The 18,706-nt window shown below is 57.2% G+C and overlaps 1 protein-coding gene across 4 annotated transcripts in view; it reads right to left on the minus strand.

The window, feature by feature from the left end:
* PTPRU (protein tyrosine phosphatase receptor type U) overlaps positions 1–18,133 on the minus strand; it is a 70,757-nt gene extending 52,624 nt beyond the window's left edge. For 3 of the 4 annotated variants that reach the window (XM_037380925.1, XM_037380923.1, XM_037380922.1), the window contains exons 1-2: positions 17,999–18,133; positions 569–697 (exon numbers count right to left, since the gene is read on the minus strand). In XM_037380925.1, coding sequence (XP_037236822.1) covers positions 569–697; positions 17,999–18,071 — 202 coding nt within the window. In that variant the 5' untranslated portion in view covers positions 18,072–18,133. The remainder of the gene's footprint in view (positions 1–568; positions 698–17,998) is intronic. The other variant, XM_037380926.1, reaches the window with a different exon arrangement.
* Between the last annotated feature and the right edge of the window lie 573 nt (positions 18,134–18,706).

The following is an 18,706-nucleotide window of genomic DNA, read 5'->3' on the forward strand; positions in this document are numbered from 1 at the left end:
CTGCGGACATCCCACACACAGCCCCTGGCCAGCCCCCGGACCAGGGCTGGGGGTGCCTGGGCTGAGGGCAGCAAACGCAGCGATGGCAGAGGTCATGTGCAGAGGGAGCAAAGCTGGAAATCTTGACTTTCCACCCCAAAAATACATGCCTGGACCGTATGCAGGCTCCCCCACCTCAGGGTGGGCTGGGGGTGCCAGGGGGTTACACCCCGCCAAGGCAGCAACACTGGGCTCAGAAGTACCCAGGGCCATTCAATGTCCCTGTCACTGCTGTGCCGTTAAAAACCCTTCTCCCCTCAGCAGCAGGGTCCGACATCCCCCGTGCCCAAGCAACGCCCTCCCCAGGGCCACGCAGCATCTGCCTCATCACACTGAGGACCGACAGCTCATCACACACAGCAGCACCCTGCCCATGTGTCTGAGGGCAAATCAAGCCTAAAACATTGCAGGAATTAAAACCAGGAGAAGCCACCTAGTCCAGCTCCAGGGTCCAGGACTGAGGGGTGGGTTGGGGGCACTAGGGGGATGCAGGGTGACGAGCATGGCCCTGCTGGGGACCAGGACTCACCGTGAGGCAGGTCAGCTGTCAGGTGCGGCATCATATAGCTGCGGACGAGCTCCCACCCAAAGTCATCATCCTCACCCTGGCTGTACTCGCACTGGTTCGGGTCGCCGTCCTCCTCAAAGGTGCAGCCGGCTGCAGAGAGAGAGACCCATCAGCCCCCGCTGAGACCCCCTTAGAGCAGCTGGTCCCTCCCTAAGAGCCATGCCAGGATGGTGTGCTGCACCCCACAACACAGGGGGACCCCAGGCAGCCCCCCATGTGCACCCATGAGCAAGGTATGACCCTATCTGCTGCTAATCCCCCACCTCTCCCATCCAGTTCCTCCACCAGTGAAATGAGCTGACAGGTCTCAGCCATGGGAGCAGGACGCAGCTCCCAGCTTTGCTTCCCAGGGGTCAGTCACCAAATAAGGTGTTTCTCCCAAAAAACAGGCACTCCACATGAGGATTCGCAAAACCCTGGGGGCTCCTGCAAAGGTCCTGCTTTGACCTCAGCCCTTCGTTTGTCTGCACCGGGTTTGACCTTGAGCTCCTGGGGGTCTGCCCGTTGCCTGACACGACGGCAGCAGGTCCCAGGAGGGCCTTCAACATCCCACAGCACCCACACCCCTGGAACAGCATCACCGAGTCCGGGTGTCCGTCCGTGTCCCCCCCCCCAGCTGCGGGCTGGCACTTCTGAGCCCTTTCATTTATCTGTCGGGGCTTTGGGGTTGGTTTTTACCCCTCGTATCCTCCCCGGTCTGCAAGGTGCTCAGCTCAGCACGGAGATTCGGAATAAACGCCAAGCCACTTGTCCCCACGTGTACCCAGGTGACACGGAGATGCCAGCCAGCCCCCCAGCCCCCCAAACCCCGGAGCTCTGGGGCTGGCTTTGCCCACGGGGCCGCTCCCAGCCCTTCATTAACACTGACCTATTGTTCCCTTAAACCCACAGATTACACCAGGACCAGAGCGCCAGCGCTAATTAATACGAGCTCCTGGACTGACAAGGGCAGGCACGTTAAGAAAGCCCTGAGCTAGCAGAACGAACAAAGGCAAATATCCCCTAATGGGCCAGCATGAAAGCAGAGCCGGGCCAGGGGATTATTTCTTCTGGGTTTTTTCCTATTTTATCCCCAAATTACAGCAGTAATTCCCCCACCACCCGGGGATTTGCCTGTTAATGGCCTCGCTGCTGCCGCACGGGTTGTGCTTCCCAGTGCCGGGGGATGCTTGGGCACATCGCTTATGCAAACACGAATCCAAACACTGGAAAAAATCCTCTAAAATGCCCAGAAAATTACGATTGCCAACTCTTTCACACGTAAGAGCATATTTGAGGCTTTCCCCCGTTTTACACTCATTTTTTAAAGCACGAGGGCACATTCCAGCTCCATCACCAAGCTGGTGGGTTTTTTCCCCCTCCCCTCTCAGAACCACAAGAAACTTCTTTTTAAATAACTTAAAGCTAATTCTCTCATATTCATATGCCTGGAGGCACCGAGACCTCACAGCTTGCTTAAAATCCTTCCCGAAATGGAGCGTCTGCCCAGCCCACGTGCGGATGTGCCCCCGCACCGCAGACACAGTGCTCAGCGCCTCCAGCTCTCCCCACGGGACACAGCAGATTTTTAAGAGTCTGAAATTTGACTGCGCTTTCTAATGGGAGAAAAAGTACAAATCTGTCAAAAATTTCCAGGAAGGAAAGAAAATAAAAAAATCCAAAATAAAACAGTGTCAGAAACTAAGCGCCAAGTGATTTTAAGAAAAAAAAAAAAAGCACTCAAGTGTTTCTTTCCAAGATCTGCTGAAACGGGATATATTCTGGGAGGAAGAAATTTGTTCTTGGGGCTTTTTTTTTTTTTTCTCTGAGAAACCAAAGTGGAGGCAATTGGCGTTTCAGGCTGGCAGAGCCCCATTTCCCAGGGAAAAGCGATCCCTCCACCCCCAATAAACTATTCCCAGCCACTAACAACACTGGGGGAGACAACCCCCCCCTCCTAGGCCAGACCCCCACCACCCGCATCCCACTGCCACCCCCAGCACAGCCACTGGCACCAACCCACCCTGTGCCTCCGTTTCCCCACTACTCCATCACCACAAGGCTGGATCCTTGGCCACCTGCAAGACGATGCCCAGGCTCCAGAAGCTTAAAATGCAATTACACAGAGCAGATATTTTGCTGGCAGAGGCACAGCTGGCCAAGCCGATCCATCTCCCTCCTCGGACAGGTTTATTGTTATAGCTTTTCCCTGCACGAGCCTTCCCTCCCATCCACGGCGCAGAATGAAGGAGGCTCGACTGGCCACTCCACCTCACTGACAAATTTGTCTATGATTTGCATACACCGGGAAAAAAAAAAAGGGGTTTTGCAGAGCCTCAGTTTCCATGAGCTATGGGATGTTTTGGCACCATTTCTCCCCACCCAAAGGCAGGGCTAGGGAGAAGCTCGACCTCCAGTCCCTTCTCCCTCCCCATCACAAGACTAAATGGGGCATAAAAATTAACACCTGAGCAATTAAACATCAACATCCCAGCTCCAGAAGGGGTGGCTGTGGGTGCCCTGTCAGCCATGGAAAGTCAGAGGGGTTTTCAAAAAAAAATTAAGGTTTCATCAAAATGTTTGCAAGGAGGGCAGAGAGACTGCAACCTGAAATACCCATCTGCAACAAGGGGGATGGTTGTATCCATCATAAGGGCTAACAGCAGTGGGACAGGGGCTGGGGGAGCCAGCCAGGGCTGGATGCACCCTAAAAGTCACCAGGCAGAAACAAGGAGACCCCAGTTCCCAGCCCCTGCGCTGGCTCAGGGCCAGGGTAACAGCAGCTCCGGGTGGTGAGATGAAGGCAGTGAGCGCAGGAGGTGCAATATGAATGCAAGAGGCTAAAAATATTGCTGGGGGCATGACTGTCTGCTCCCCGGGGGTGTGATGCATCCAAGATGATGCCTGAACACCCTGAAGTCACCTAACACACACCCCACACACACATCCCAAACCCTGCCCCAACTCACGACCTGCATCCCGTGCCAAGGACAAGACATCGCCTATTAAACACCCCACACAAAACCCCCACGGCACCGTCACGCACCCAGGCACAGGGGAGAAAGATGAGTGCTAACACAGGTTAAACACCAGATGGATTGACATTTTAAGAAAAGGAAAGAAAAAAGATGTGGTTCAAAGGATTTGCCAGAGACATGGCTACCAGTGATGCTCAGCATCCTCCCTGGGTACCACTGCCAGCTCCGTGGTGCCAAAGCATACCCAAGCAGAAGGGAGCAGAGGGGCAAGTGCTAACACAGGGGTTAAACACCAGATGGACCAAAATTTTAAAGAGGAAAGAAAAAAAAAAAAAAGAGGTGGCATGAGGGATTTGCTAGAGAGACTGGTACCAGTGCTGCTCAGCATCCCTCCCCGGTACCGCTGCGGCACCAGGGCATGCCTGGGCAGAGTGGAGCTGAGGCATGAGCAGTAATATGGGAGTTAAACATCAGATGGACCAATTTTATTAAAAAAAAAAAAGAAAAAGAAATGGTGGCTTAATGGATTCACCAGCAACACAAGTACTGGTGCTGCTCAGCATCCCCTGTGTATGCTGCCACCCAGCATTCCCCTCCCCCGGGATGCAAAGGAGGAAGCTGGGGAAGGGGAGAACAGGAATGAAGGATTTGCAGAGGGAGTAAAAGACAGACCAAACAACGGAGTACAATGGACAGCATCCAATTAAATCTCTGTGACCACTGAGGAATATGATCACCCACTCACCAGCCCACCTGGCGCTCTTTCATCCACCAAGTCCACGCTCCTCTCGCTTCAAAGTTAATTACACACTTAAACCTTTTCTGTTTAACCTCCTGCACCATGGGACATGCTCCACAGGCTTCTTTTTTTCTTTTATCGAGCAGCCTTGAAAAGGCTCCTGTGCGATAGGGTGGCCCAGCACCATCCATGACGGGACCACAAGCTCCTGTATCCCAGTGAGGGTATAGCCACACCACCTAGACCCTTTGAGGCATCATCTGATGGGGATGCTACACAAATAACATACCAAGAAGTGGAAAAGCTTTCTAAAAAAGTTTATACCCAAACTTCAGCAAGCACAAGCTCCCCAGAGTAACAAAACTCAGGGTGGGTGCTCCAGACTCCTAGTCCAGGAAGAAGCAAAGCCTATCGATGGGAAAAAGCCCCTTTTGCTCCTGTCCTGGCTCAGCCAGGACGGCATTAGCCCCACGGTCATCTCTGGGGTGCAGCATCTTGGGGGCACAAGCCCACAGCACCCCATGCTGCAGGGCACAGGCACCAGCTGGCAAAGCTAACACAGGTGACCTTTCAGAGTCAGGATTAAATTTTTATCCATGGCCTTTTCCAGCAGCTCCTGCCCAACATCCCAGGTAATTACCAGCAAGAAATCAAAAGGATTCAGGTACCTGCAGGACACACCGTGCATTGCCCCAGCAGCCAAGTGGTTGCATGCAAACACCCTGCACAGCAGAACAGGGCTACGACCCATCTTCACCATCAGTCACCATCATCCGAACACACTGAGATGTGGCAGGGGGCGAGCAGAGCTCCTTTGTCTCCCAAATCCAGAGCTCCCACTGCTTCCTGGGAACACGGATGGAGCCCGAGGCTATGCAAAGTCACACAGCCCTGGACTATCATACCCAAGACCTCTTAAACACATAGGAGAAAGATGCTCTTTTTCTGCACCAAAGGATAAAGTTCTTTTTACAGGATAAATGGCCAATGCTGGCACTGCCAATGGGGAAACTGAGGCATGCAGCTGATTTGGCAAAGTCCCGTAACACCAGCAGTCCAGCATCATCCCCCAGGGATGTGGGAAGCCCAGGGAGGCGGGCTTTGCTGGGATGCAGAACCCTGCTCCAGCGGGTGCTGGCAAGATGCCATCCCTTCCCCAACACCCCCCCACAGCCGAGCCAGCCTCCCACCTCCCAGATCCCTGTTGCTATTTAAAGGCAATTTCCCTGGCACGCTCCTACAGGAACATGTCCTGGGAAGGAAACATTGGGAGCGGTTTTCCTCTGGGCACCAGCAGACACGGGGGATAGGGAACACATACTGCAGTTCATCTAAAATTAGATACCCTTCTTATCCAGCAAGGTCTCGTACGTACCATGCCACAGGCTCCCGGCCGAGGTTATTAACGGTTACGGGATGGGAAGCCCCAGGTCTGTCGGCAAGGGGCTCAGACTCCCCAGGGGATGATGCTACAGGGGTCCGGGACTCAGGACTCGCTCGGGGGGATGCGGCACCAAGGAATCCAGCTCAGCAAGAAAACCAAGACTCAGAGCGGTTGCCACACTGCAGCATCGCAGCATCTTCACACCAGTGGAGACCCCCACCACATAGGGCACCCCATCAGCCCCACGGCCAAGCCCAGCTGAGCCCAAACACCCCAGGGTTTCAGTCTCAGCAGTGGGAAAACCTCTTCTAGTCCAGGCAAAGGGGAGCTAAATCCCTCCTTCACTGTACTTCGCACACTCCAAGGGCCTGGGGCACCAGCACAACAGGCACCTGAAAGTGGTTTTGTGCATTATGCACCCCAGAGATTCTGACAAACACCCTCCCTGCTCCTCTCTGTTCCCCACTTCTGTGAAATAGAAACATTCAAAAATATTACCAATTTTCTGGCCCCGATAAAAGCTGATTAGAAGAATATGGAAAGCAGCTCCATTAAAATTCTCACCAGTAGTTTGTTTTGCTTCTCCAAATCATTTTAAATATTGCATTTAATAGAAAAATAATTTGCTCAGCTGTAAGAAACATCAATTTGCAACTTGAAGCCTTGTATATTAGCCAAAGAAGCTAATGTGTAAACATTAGCAGCTCCAACAACACATGGGGTTTAGCCAATGCAATTCCAGGGAGAGAGCAGCCAGATATTAAGACAGAGGATTTGCATAATAAGTCACTTATGCCTGATAACCTCAGTGTTTGGAAAGTGCAGGACTAGGAGAACAATATCCGTCTACCAGCAACTACAGAAGACAAATCTTTTTTTTTCCCCTTTTTTTTTTTGCCTGTTAAAGACTCTTTATGGTTTTTACCTGCAGGTTCTCATGGAGGCATTAAACCTCCCGCAGCGAGTGCCCAGCTCCAGCACTGGCCCCAGGAGCCTCCAAGGGACCCCAGGCACAGCAGGGAATCAGGAGATGTGGATTCAATGCAAGCATTCCCAAAGCTGGGGGGAGCAAATACAATGGGGAAAACACGACTCTGAAGGGTTGGCAATGCCACGGGGCCAGCTTCTGCTTGGGCAAGGACCAGGTACACCATGCCTCACCTTATGAAGATGCACTCAAAAACAAAGGGGGAATAATTAATCTTTCCTTGGGGCACATCCAGCTGAAAAATGCAGTTCTCCTTCCCTCCCACCCCCTGAAGCAGCTCCCGGGGGGGATCAGCACTGCTGGGATGCAGGTGCTGCATCACCTCGACACAGGTGCAGCCAGGCACTGTGATGCCCCAGCTGTTTCGCAGTGATGCTGTGGGGCACAAGCCAGGAGGCTTCCCCCCCACAGCTGGAGCAGACACAGGCATGTAACACCCCATCCCAGTGTTGCTCCCAGATCCAGCCAGCCCTGCTCCCTGGGAAGGACCAGCATCACTCCTCTAACACTATTTATACCCAGGTCAAGAGAGGTCCTGCAGCACAGAAACATCCTCAAGCTCCCCAGCCAGAAGGCCACTCACCTGCAACACAAGTCCTTTAATGATGAACCCTCACTTAATTAACATAGTCAGAGCTGCCTCTTAAATGCCATAGGAAGAAAAACAAGGCAGGCCTTCGGAAACCTCTGTACTGCCATTATCGATTGCTTTACTGTGCAGTTACAGATCCTGGGCTATGGACCCACCTGGAACCTTGGAAGGGGAAAAAAAGAGGGGACAAAAAAGATTAAAATTAATTGGAAAAAAGGGAGAAAAGGGCCAGGGGTGGGGGGAGTTCATTTCTCCCCCAGCTCCTTTATTACCACCAGGTCCCCATGGCCCTGCTGAAGGCTATCCCACCCCACATGCCCATAGACCCAGAGACACAAGGACTGTGAGCTTCGAGGGTAAAATGCTGCTTTCAGGGAACCCCTGAGGACATGGAGGTGCTCCCTTGGCACGAGTGCAGGCAGGGACAGCAGATGCCCCAGGACGCAGCAGCAGCACCATAGCCCTGGGGGGCTCCAACACTAGCTCCAGAATCCATGAGGAAGACCAAGTTTTCCCACACCAACCCGGTTCTGCAGGGGACAAAGATGGAGGGAACCCTCAGCCTCCCCACCCTGGAATCTCTCCCTGTGGGTACCATCTCTCTGCAGTGATGGATGTGGGCATGAAGGATGCAGGTGGGCTAATCCTGCTGTGATGGAACACATGGCAGCACCAGCAGGGCCTTGGGGAGGCAGCTCAGCCAGGTTATTTATGGTCTTTCAAGGCAGAGAACAGAGCAGCTTGCATTTGCAAAACCAGCCGGCAACAGGGATGCACAGTCCCCACCGTGCCCAGCATCCGCTCCCCAGCCCTCGAGGAAAATAAGAGCAGGAGGAAGAGGAGCAGGGAGGAAGGTCAGGGCAGAGCAGGAGCACATCCCAGTACAATGCAAAATCCAGGCTGACATCCTCCTCTTCCTCCCGTCGAACCGGAAAAAGCCAGGAAAAGCAACGTGGGAAGACTGACACTAAGGTTTAAAGGTGGCAATGCGGCTGACGTGGGCAAATCCGTCACTCACACACATGCACACCAGCACGGGGGAAGCTAAACCCTGTGCTGTTAAATGGGAGGAACAGAATCAGCCAGGAGGTTAAAGGCACCAGCAGAAACTTGCATGGGGGAATAAAAAGGAGCCCTGTGCCCAGATGACCCATGTCACAGCTCTGGGGAACACATTGATCCAAGCTGGGCAACCTTTGGCCAGGTAAAGGTGGGAATAGAGCTAAACAAGCACAGAAGAGGTAAAAAAATAAAAAAAAATTATCAGCAGGCATGTTTTTACCAGTCCCCCAGCTGGGCTCAGCCATCCCTGACCAGCGCTGGCTTGGGCATCCATCCATCCCTGAGGCTAGAGTAAAACCCAGCAGCTCCAGCAAACTCATCTCAGGGTCTCCACCAGCATCCCAGTGCCACCCAGTTCTCCCAGAGGTTACAACCTCTTTTAACTAGATAGAAACGTCCCTCAGGTCCCCCAGGTGCAGGCACCCATGCAGACATCAGGTATAAAAGCAGCTGGCACTTGGGGACAGCACACTGTAAATCCAGAGTCACAGAAGCTCACAGATGCTTTGCCTCAACAGCTTATTTATCACTTTTAATACCTGCCCTCAGTTGCTGGCAGCACCGGCTGCAAAGCCAGGTTTGCTTCACAAATGGTGGGGGAAAAAAAAAACAACCCCAAAACCACACAAATTTCCCTTTTCTGGAAGGCTGCTGGAAGTCCGTTCCCACCCCTTTATTTTCATAGGGCCTATAAAAACTCAGCTGAGACACAGGCAGGAGCCCACCCCCTGCCCGTTTCCCATGGGATGGGCACAGGCAGGGATACCACAGTGCTGCCGCACTGCTGAGACCTGGCAGACTCAGCGCACGGAACCGCTGGGTTTGGACCCACCTCCCCAACAGCAGAACCCCGAGTCTGGTCGCACAAGATGAACTTGCCGCTGACAGCCGGGGCGCAGGGTGGATTCACAGGCAGTGCTGGCAGCTGGCACCCACCCACCGCACATCCCGACTCCTGCCCGCCCTCCTGCTCCCAGGCAGGGACCCACTCCCCAGCCCCATGGCAGCATCCCAAACCCCCTGCCCTCCCTCTGCCCCCCTGCCGCGGGGTGTCCCTCCCCATCCAGGCAGGGGAAGGCATCGCCCACCCTGCAAACCAGAGACCCCTCCAGGGCTGGATGCTCAGCAAGCCCTGATGCGGCATCCACCCCCACCACATCCCCCCGCAGGATGGCTCAGGACCCTCCATCCAGCTCCAAGGTCAAGAAAACTGCTGCCAAGCAGCAAGTACACAGGGCGGGGGGGGCTCGCCTGCAGCACTCCCTTCATTCCCCTCAGAACCCCCCCACCACAGCTCTCATCACAGAAGATCCCACTCCTCTAACCCCCTCCCCACTACCACCACTCCAGACACCCAAAGGCTCATTCCTGGTATTTCCTTCCCCAGCATTTTATTTTTCCTTGCTCCTGCAGACCAGGATGCAACTGCTGCCTCACCCCCACCCCACAGCCACCCACGACAGATTGCCCTACTGTTCCCACGCAGGCACAGCCCCACTGGGACCCCACTTGCTGCCCTGGGCAGACAGTGTGACCAGGGCACTGTTGCTCCTACCCTGCCCCACTGCCGGGTCCCCAACCCCACAGCAGGGCTGACCTGCAACATCCTAAGCCCATGCCCTAAATACTCCGGGATTACATTAATTATGCAGCAATAACTGAAAAATATTTGTTGAGCGCATGGGTGGTCAAAGAGACCTTGCAGTGGTGCTAGAACTACACACAGCAACTTCCAACCCCATGTGAGCACCTTCCTGCACACATCCTGCCCAAGCCACGTCCCAGCTCATAGCCCTGCCCAGCTGCAGCCACCAGCCAGGCAGGACATCCCCGGGAAGAAAGGCAGGAGATGGCTCCTAGCACAGAGAAATGCTGTTCAGAGCCAGACACGGCGAGCAGCAGCTACCCAGACAGGAGCCGGTGAGATACTAAATAAAAAGTTCAGCTAATAAAACCAGAAATAGCTCAACGCAGAGATGCGCTGCTTTAGTCTGATATTGTTATAATCCAAGGAAAGCAGGCTGATTGCTGGCTGCAGAAAAATCAATGGGACATTATCACTCAGCAGACAGCTGAAAAAACAGTAAAAAAATAAGCAGAAATAGGGGAAGACCCAGCTGGGCAGTGGCCAAACCCACACCACATCCTCAGCCCCAAGGAGAGAGGTCAGAGCCTGCCCTGGCACTGGGGGGGCTTCAAAAGTCACCCCCAAGATGCTCCTTCCCCAAAGCTACACTGGAAAGCTACGGCACCCACTGGCACCAAAGCCACAGGACGAGATGTCCCAGCTGCGACTATGAGGTGCTGGCTGGGGGCAACCAGGGACCACCCGCTTCTGCTAATTCAATCGGCCAAATGGCAGCACCTTGGAAATATGTGAAAAACATTTGCTCTGTAATTTCACAGGGTTGCTGACATGCCTCCGCTGACTGGCAGGGATGCGCTGTCAAGGGATTGGCATGTGCTTTGCGCACCCCATGACAGGTCCTTGTCCCCACAGGTGGGCTGCCAGCTGCCAGGGAAGGGCTTTGGAGACTCTCCCCTTGAGTGGATCTGCCTGGACTTGCTGCCCAAGTTTTAAAACCCCTGTTGTTGAACCCTCCACAACCACAGCTCAAGCTTCAGTGGGAACCACAGCACCACACACGGCACAGGACAGGGCTGCACCCCAAGGAACCCTGTGGAGCATCACCCAAAACTGCAGCAGCTCCACGGGCACCTCCACACCCACCCAAGCCCAAGCATGCCATCTGCCTGCAATCCATCGCTCCGCGAGCGGCTGCAATGCTCCAGCCCCTCCAGCCCTTCAGAGAAAAAGCCATTTGCACCAGCTCCCGGCTGACAGCAAGACAACTCCCAGGCAGCACCCCAAAGATGAGCCCCCAGCATTGGGGGTGTCTTCTTCCAGACCAGCCACCGCTTGCCTCCCAGCAACATCCTCCTCCCGGTGACCCATACAGCAGCTGATGGAGCGATTGCAGGGTGAAGCACACTGGACCTGAGCAGCACTTGCTCCTCAGCTGGGCTAATTGGGCTAATTAGGCTGAAGAAGGTCTCTGGCATGAAGCAGCATGCCAAGCTCAAATGCCCAGGGGCTGCCTTGGCTCATCTCCACACAGTCATCTGCGGCACCGAGCAGGGCCGCAGGGACTGTGGTCTCATTAAGATGCATCAGGTCATCAGTGTCCTTGTCCCCTTGTCCTGTCCTGGGAAAGCTCAGCGCATCTCGAGCCAGCCAGCCGCTGCATCCCGGCCACAACCCTGATTAACTTAACGATGTCAAGAAAGGTCTGACCCAGGCAGGGTTGCAGAAAGTCAAAGCAGTTTACTGGCTTGTGTAGGGCTCCCCACAGCAAGGGGGACCCCAGCACCTGGTGGGTGCCATACTGGGGCAGAGCCCAGCACAGCTGCAGAGCAGGGAAGGATGGGTTCTGCACCCACTGGGAGCCAGGGAGGTCTGCACCAGCAGAACCACCCCACTGGGGAGACTGACCAATACTGTAAGTCAAATAAACAAAAACCCCACAAAAAATAACATGACAAAATTATTCAGAGAGTTGCTCCAGCTGCAACACATTTACAGCCCCAGCTGCAGTAAGGGGACAACGCTCTGCTCCTCACACATCCTGGCCTGGGATGGGGGGGCTTTCCCCAGACCCCTACTATCAGCACAGGCAGAGGAGTCCCCAGGCAGCAGGGTGCACGGCAGATGTGTGTCCCTGCTCCCCCATCAGCAATGGGACAGCCCAGCAAAGCCGCTCCCCCCCCGCAGCACCAAGCTGTGGCCCCCAGATCCAGGCCAGGACACCACTGGGAAGGCAAGACAGATGCAGAATGGGTGCCAAGCACCCACCAACCCCACCCAGCTCCTGTTTCCTCAGCATCTTGAGCACTTTCAGTGTCAGAAAACAATGAATTTACAACTGAAGACAAGAGACTCCTTCCAGGTGTGAGTCTGCCAGGCACGAGGCGTGGGGGCATGCACCGAGACCCCGCAGCCCCACTGAACCCCAAACAACTCCGGGAGCATCACCCTCCCACTGCAGCCCTCCTGCCTCTGCTCAAGCGAGTGGCTGCTCTGGCACCCCGAAGGGCAGCCACCCCATGGGAACAACCCCCACACACCCCGGCGAGGGGGGAGCCTTGCTGTCCCGCTCCTGCAGCCAGCAGAGCGCCAGCACCCAGATTTGGGGGGGGGCAGCGGCACACCAGGACAGAAGTTGGGGACAGCCCCATCCTGACTGAGCATGCCACTGCCACGAACCAAGCTACATTCATTTGCCGGGTGGGGGGCACTGGGGTGCAAAACCTGAGCCCCTGTAGGAAGCTCATGGGCTACTCTGGGACATCTGTCATCGTCCCCCCACCAGCAGCCAGGGAACAGGCAGATGCTGCAAACCAGGACCCGGAGGAGCACAAAAGCAGTCAAGGGATGAGCTGCAGTAACAACCGCCCAGCAAGCAGGAACAACCCTCTCTATTTAAAATTTAAAAAAAAAAAAATCCCAAAAGCGCGGCAGATGTGCGAGCCCCCCCAGCCGGTACCAGCAGCGGCTCAGGGGGCCAGGGCTGCTCGCGCAGGCAGGGGCAGGGGCTCTGCCTTGGCTTTCCAGCAGCTGGAGCAGAGCTGGACTCTGGCTCCCGATCCGGGCAGAGGGTGGAGAAACCGCCGCTGCCAGGGCTGGGAAAGCAAACAGCTCCGGGAATACCCAGGGAAGTCCCCCCCAGCACACCCCAGCTCCGCAGCCCTCCTCCTCCTCCCCAGAGATGCCCTTCATCCAGCAAGGAAGAGCAGGTCCCATGTCCCCAGGACTGCTCCAGCCAGGGAAGGCCTGGGCACACAAGGCTGGCACCCCCCACCACATCACCCCCCCGCATCCATCCCAGCACAGGGAAAAATCAGCAGCTTCTGCCAGGCCACCTGCAGCGGAAAGAAAAAGCTCCATCTCCAGGACTTATTTATTTTAAGGCTGCCAACGAGGAGGCAATTAGCTCCGGGGGACAAATTGCTGGGTATTCTGCTTGTCCGGAGGAGAGAGCCTCAGTTTACCCCAGGTACAAGGGGGGGGGGGGCATCTCCAGCCTGCAATGGGGGGAGTGGGATCCAGGGAAAGCTGCAAAACAAGTCCCAAGCTGCCATCGGGGAGAAGAGGAGGTTTGGGAATCTTGACATTTAATCACACAGCAACTAAAGGTTCCCAGACATATCTAATAAGACAATTATAGTGCATGTTAATAATATATTATTAAAAAGCTTATTTATGGAGGTTTAAGCAGGCAGATGGCAGGGCTGTGTCAATAAGGCTCTCCCTGCTGCATGCTTAGAGCTGGGAGGTAGCACACGGATTTACCTGCCTCTGCCTCACCAGCCCCTCATGCTTAACCCTTGCATGGCTGCCAGAAGCAAAGCAGCAAATCCCTGGGGGGTGCAGCCAGAAGAGGGCTGTGATGGTGCACTTTGGGGTGCTCAGGGCTCTCAGCCCCTCTGCAGAGTGAGGATGGGGTGATGGGTTACACGCGATAGAAAAGCTCCATCCCAGGTGCAGTCAGGGGAGAAAAAACCCCAACATCAACAGGCAGCAGGGAGGTCATCACAGCCAAGGCAGGGGTCAAAGCCACAAAAATGCATCTGCTTTTGTCTTCCAGGAGGTGTCCTTACCACCCCACCCCACCCCCCCCCCCGCCCCCGACACCCCCACCCTGCCCAGGGGGGGCAGGGGCTGATTCTGCTGGGTGCTGCTCTGGGAAAGCTGGAATGGGGCTGGTTTGTCTTAGTTTGGATAGCAAAGGGAAAAATGTGCAGCTCGGGCCAGGAGGTGACTCACCAGGATCCCTGTTCCCAAGGCCAGGGCAGGTCCAAACACCAAGAGGAAAAACAAGGAAGAGGAGTTTTGGAGCAAGAAGAGGCCAAAAATGAAGCAAATGCAACTCTAAGTCTTGAGGAGAGGGGGAGGGAACAGGCGTTGCCACCCTCCACCCTGGAGCTGCAGAGAAGGGGCCAGAGGCATGGGCCCATCCAGGAGCATCAGCATCACTCACAGTATCCCTCAGTTCTGCTTCACCCCTGCAGACAGCGAAGATCTACCACGCTCCAAGGCATGGAGAGGGGACACTGGAGAGCCAAGGGCTTGGGAGCAGAAAACCTCTGCCCTGGGCAAACTTGGGCATGTCAACAGGGTTTTCCGGAGCATCCCAGTGCAAGAGCCTGCGGCTGTTCACACTGTCTGGGTGCTCTGGGAAAGGCCATGGCACACCCAGGGCGTTAAAACACACACCTAGGAGCAAGCAACAGAATGAGACTCTTCCCTGGCACAGCAGAACAGGCAGGAGAAAAAAAAAAAATCCAAGGCTGAAACAAGCTGACAAGGAAAATGCAACGCTCCTGCATGTTTTACATGTTGGGTGAAGGTAGGGTGGGGATAAAAAAAATGCCCTGGCAAGGGAGAGCCCATCAGCAGCCAGGCAGAGGGAAATAAACACTGGGCAAAACACTGACAGTCCCCAGCACCCCAGGGCTGGTGCAGGGGGCTGCCAGCAGCACGCAGGGACAGCCCCCCACACCAACCCCCAGCCAGCTCCTGCACTGGGACACACAGAGCATACATCCCCCCCTCACTCCTCTGAGCATCCCCACCCCCCCACCCCCACCCCGTGACCTCTGCTGATGAAGATGCTGCAGTTAACGGCCGGGGCAGCGGGACGCCAGGCAGATTTGTTCCACTCCCCAACCCCAATCGCAGCCCTGGGGACAGCATCTGCTCTGCCATTCCCATTCACTCAGCCGAGACAACACAGTCACCCTGAGGTCAGGGTCACCCGTGCCGCCTCCTGCCAGCCTGCAAGGACTGTCCCTGGGGGTGACGAGACCCTCAGGTGGTCCCAGCCCTCCAGCACCCCAGCGAGGGGCTCATCCAACACAACCAGCCCCCCCCACCCCCAAACCAGTCTAGTGCCACCAGAGATGGCACCAACCCCAGGCTGGGGCTCCCCAGCAGCACCAGCCTCCTGAAGTAGAAGCTGCAAACCCAAATATTTTATTTGCTTAATTGCCACTAACACAGTCAAACCCCAGTGCAAACAGCTTCCGCATGATTACGGCGGGAGTGCCACGCAGCGCTGGCAGCTGCAGGTGTGTGTCCCCACAGCATGTCCCTGCAGCCCAGGAGCATCGGGGGGACACAGGCTGGGGTACTCCTGGGCAGCAACTTACTGCTGAAGTGTCGGGGTGCATGGGTGCAACACAGAGGCGCAGAGCTGCACCCGTTCCTAGCAGGGGAAGGCAAAAGGAGGAGGAAAAAGAGCTGAGCCTGTAAAACCCGCTGCCCCATGGCCCAGCGAGCCAGCCTGCCCTTAGCTGCAGGCTTTTTAGCAAGGGGGAAAGGCTCCATGTTTCATTGCAAAGAGCCCAGAAAGGGACACACCAGTGCCAAGTGGCAGGTCCCTGTCACGGCCAGCTGACACCACAAGAGCACCAGGGACCACTCCGTTTAAAGGGTCAGCAAGTGCCTTGCAACACCACCCCGGTCTCCGCAGCGCAGGCATGCACCGACAGCTTAGTCGCTGTGAAATCTTAATGAATTGCAAAAGTTTGCATGCTGCAGGAGGGAGCAGAGAGCACCCTGAGCCAGCAGGGAGGCTGGGACCCGGGCACCCAGCTTCTCCCCCACCTCCCTGCTCAGCCACCGGCATGCCCTGCCTGTTCCCCCACCCCTAGACAGGATCATCCTACACCCCTTCTTTGCAAGGGAGTGTCAAGAAAACCACCCATCTTCCAAACACCCACCAAGACAAGCAGCTGGTGCTCCCCGTGACTGGCTCCAGGGTCCCTGTTGACCCCAGAGCACATGCAGATGGCTTAAATTTATTTTATTTTTTACCAGCACTGCCTGCCGTGCAGCCCCCAGGCCCACAGGGATGAGCCTGGCCATGTCCCCGCAGCCAGCCAAGCCACACTAGCAGGAGCAAATGCTGCGATTCACATAAAAAGCAGCATGCGACAGAGGTGGGGGGCTGGAAGCAGACACCCCACCCCCCACCTCCAGCCGAACCCAGCCCCTCCGGCTCCACCGCGGAGCTGAGCCTGCTCTGCACCTACCAGGGAAACACAGGAATCAACACACTCCTCATTTACACCAGGAGGGGGCTCGATCCTGCCCCTTGCAAATGCCATCTTGTAGGGAAGGATGCCTACAGAGGGGAAAGGGTTTGCTGGGGAGGGGGTGCCTCCCCACAAAGCCCCCCCCAAGTAACACTGGGTCCTCACTGCTATCCTCCAGCCCCTCGCAGGCTGCAGCGGCTCAGCCGTGACAGCCAGAGACACACAGAGCCCAGGACTGGGGAGCAGCGCAGCTCAAGACCTCCCCACTGACACCCGGGGTGGGGTTGCTGAAGCCCCTTCCTCTGGGGGAGGACGCCGAGCCCCTCACCAGCAGCGTGCCTCAGTTTCCCTACTGCCTCCTTGCTCTGGCCTGAAGCACGGGGCTGCTCTGTCCACAGATCAGCACCTCCCCCCACACCAGCACACAACTCCCCCCTCCAGCTGCCCCAGAAAAATCTAAGCTCGCTCCCCCTCCATCTCCTCCACCTTGCACAAGCCATGGGGAGCTTCCGCTGCTCTGTATCCCCCCACCCACCCTCCCTACCACCGCATGGGTCTGCCTTTTTTTGCTTTCTGCTGATGGGTGTCACTATTTATAATTTTTGGAGAGAAGCCACCACCCAAAAAAAAAAATCAATGCACCAACATAGGGGCTGCATGCAGGTGAGCTGCTTCATTTTAAAGGTAAAAAAAATTGAAGAATCGGGCAAAAACATACCTTAACGCACCAAGCATCACCCAAGCACTGGCAGCTGCACCACGAGGGTCCCCTCGGAGCACGGCACCAGGTCCCCTCTCCCCTGTGCCTCAGTTTCCCCCAGCCCAGAGCACTCGCAGCCCCCGGCAGCACCCCGGGAAGCCCAAACACACCCCACCACCCCGCGCAGCACCCAAGCCCCTGCCCCCCAAAGGGCTCGGGAGCCAGCAGTGCCCCCGCACCCTGCCCCAACCCACCGCCCACCCCCGGCTTGTAGGGTCCAGCCGTGCTCCCGACCAGCAGGAGAGGGGACGGGGGGCGACGAGGGGGGGAGGACGCACAGCGCTAAGCTGCTCAGGGGAAAGGAGAGGGGAAAAAACAATTCAATCGATTGTGAAAATAAAATAAAGAGACGGTGCTTTGGTCAAACTCTAATTACACCCCCGTCACACGGGAGCCGGGGAGGCTGCCAGGGCGGAGCGGGCTCGGCCGCCACCTGTTCCTGCCCAGGGACCCCCGGTAACTCACCCGGGTCCCGCCGCCCCCTGCCCCGCGGGGCCCCGGTCCGCGCCCCCGCGCTGCGCCGCGGCGAAGTTCCCTTTCCCGGGGCTGCAGCGAGGGGGCACACGGAGCGCCCCACGGTACCGGGAGCCGGGGGAGGGGGGCTCAGCTCCAGCCGTGCAGACACGGGGGGTGCCCCTCCCCACCCCGCGCTCCACCGCCGGTGTCCCGAACGCGACAGCCGCTCGCTCGCCCGGAGGAAGCCACCTCGCACCGGGACTCCCGGCATTGCCCCGCCGGCGGGGGGGCTGCAACCGCGCACCCCGAGCCCGCAAGCACCCGAAGCACAGTTCCCCCCCCCTCCCCGTTCCTACCGGCGGGCGTCTCGGTGTCCAGCGCGCAGACCCGCAGGGCGAGGGCGAGCAGCAGCGCCCGGGCACTTCGCATGTTGCGGCCGGGCCAGGGAAGGGGGGGGAGGGGGGGGCGGGGACGGGGGGGGGCCCCCGCGGATCCGGCGCGGTGGCGCAGCGGGGCACGCGCGCCCGCCCCGCGCCTCAAATACCGGCGGCCGCGCGGCGGCGGCTCGCTCCGCCCTGACGTCACCGCCGCGCGGGCCCCGCCGCCACAGCCGCCACCGCCGCCACCGCGGGCGGGCCGGGGGCGCCCCCTGCCGGCCGCCGCGCGCACACGCTTGGCGAGCCCCGCCCCCGCGGAGGCGGAGGGGGGGAGTCCCGGTGACTGTGGGGGTGGAGGGGGGGGGGGGGGCACGGTAACGGGAGGGGCTTCCCGGTACCGGGGGAAGCGGGGGAGGGAGCCCGCGAGCGCTGGTTGCTTGAGGGTTGCGGCGGAGGCTATGGGTGAACTGGGGGGGGGTGGTGCTAGGGGTGACCTCCCGGTGCAGGAGAGGGCATGGCTGCGGGGGGGGCACGGCTGCAGGGGTCCCCGGTTGCACGGGGGTTCCGGGCTGCAGGAGAGTCCCGGTTGCAGGGGGGTGCACGGCTGCAGGGGGGGTCCCAGGTTGCAGGGGGGATGTGGGGGGTCCCTGGCTGCAAGGGGGTGCAAGGCTCTGGAGGGTCCCTGCA

This window comes from Falco rusticolus, chromosome 3, assembly GCF_015220075.1.
Source record: "Falco rusticolus isolate bFalRus1 chromosome 3, bFalRus1.pri, whole genome shotgun sequence".
Lineage (NCBI taxonomy): Eukaryota > Metazoa > Chordata > Aves > Falconiformes > Falconidae > Falco > Falco rusticolus.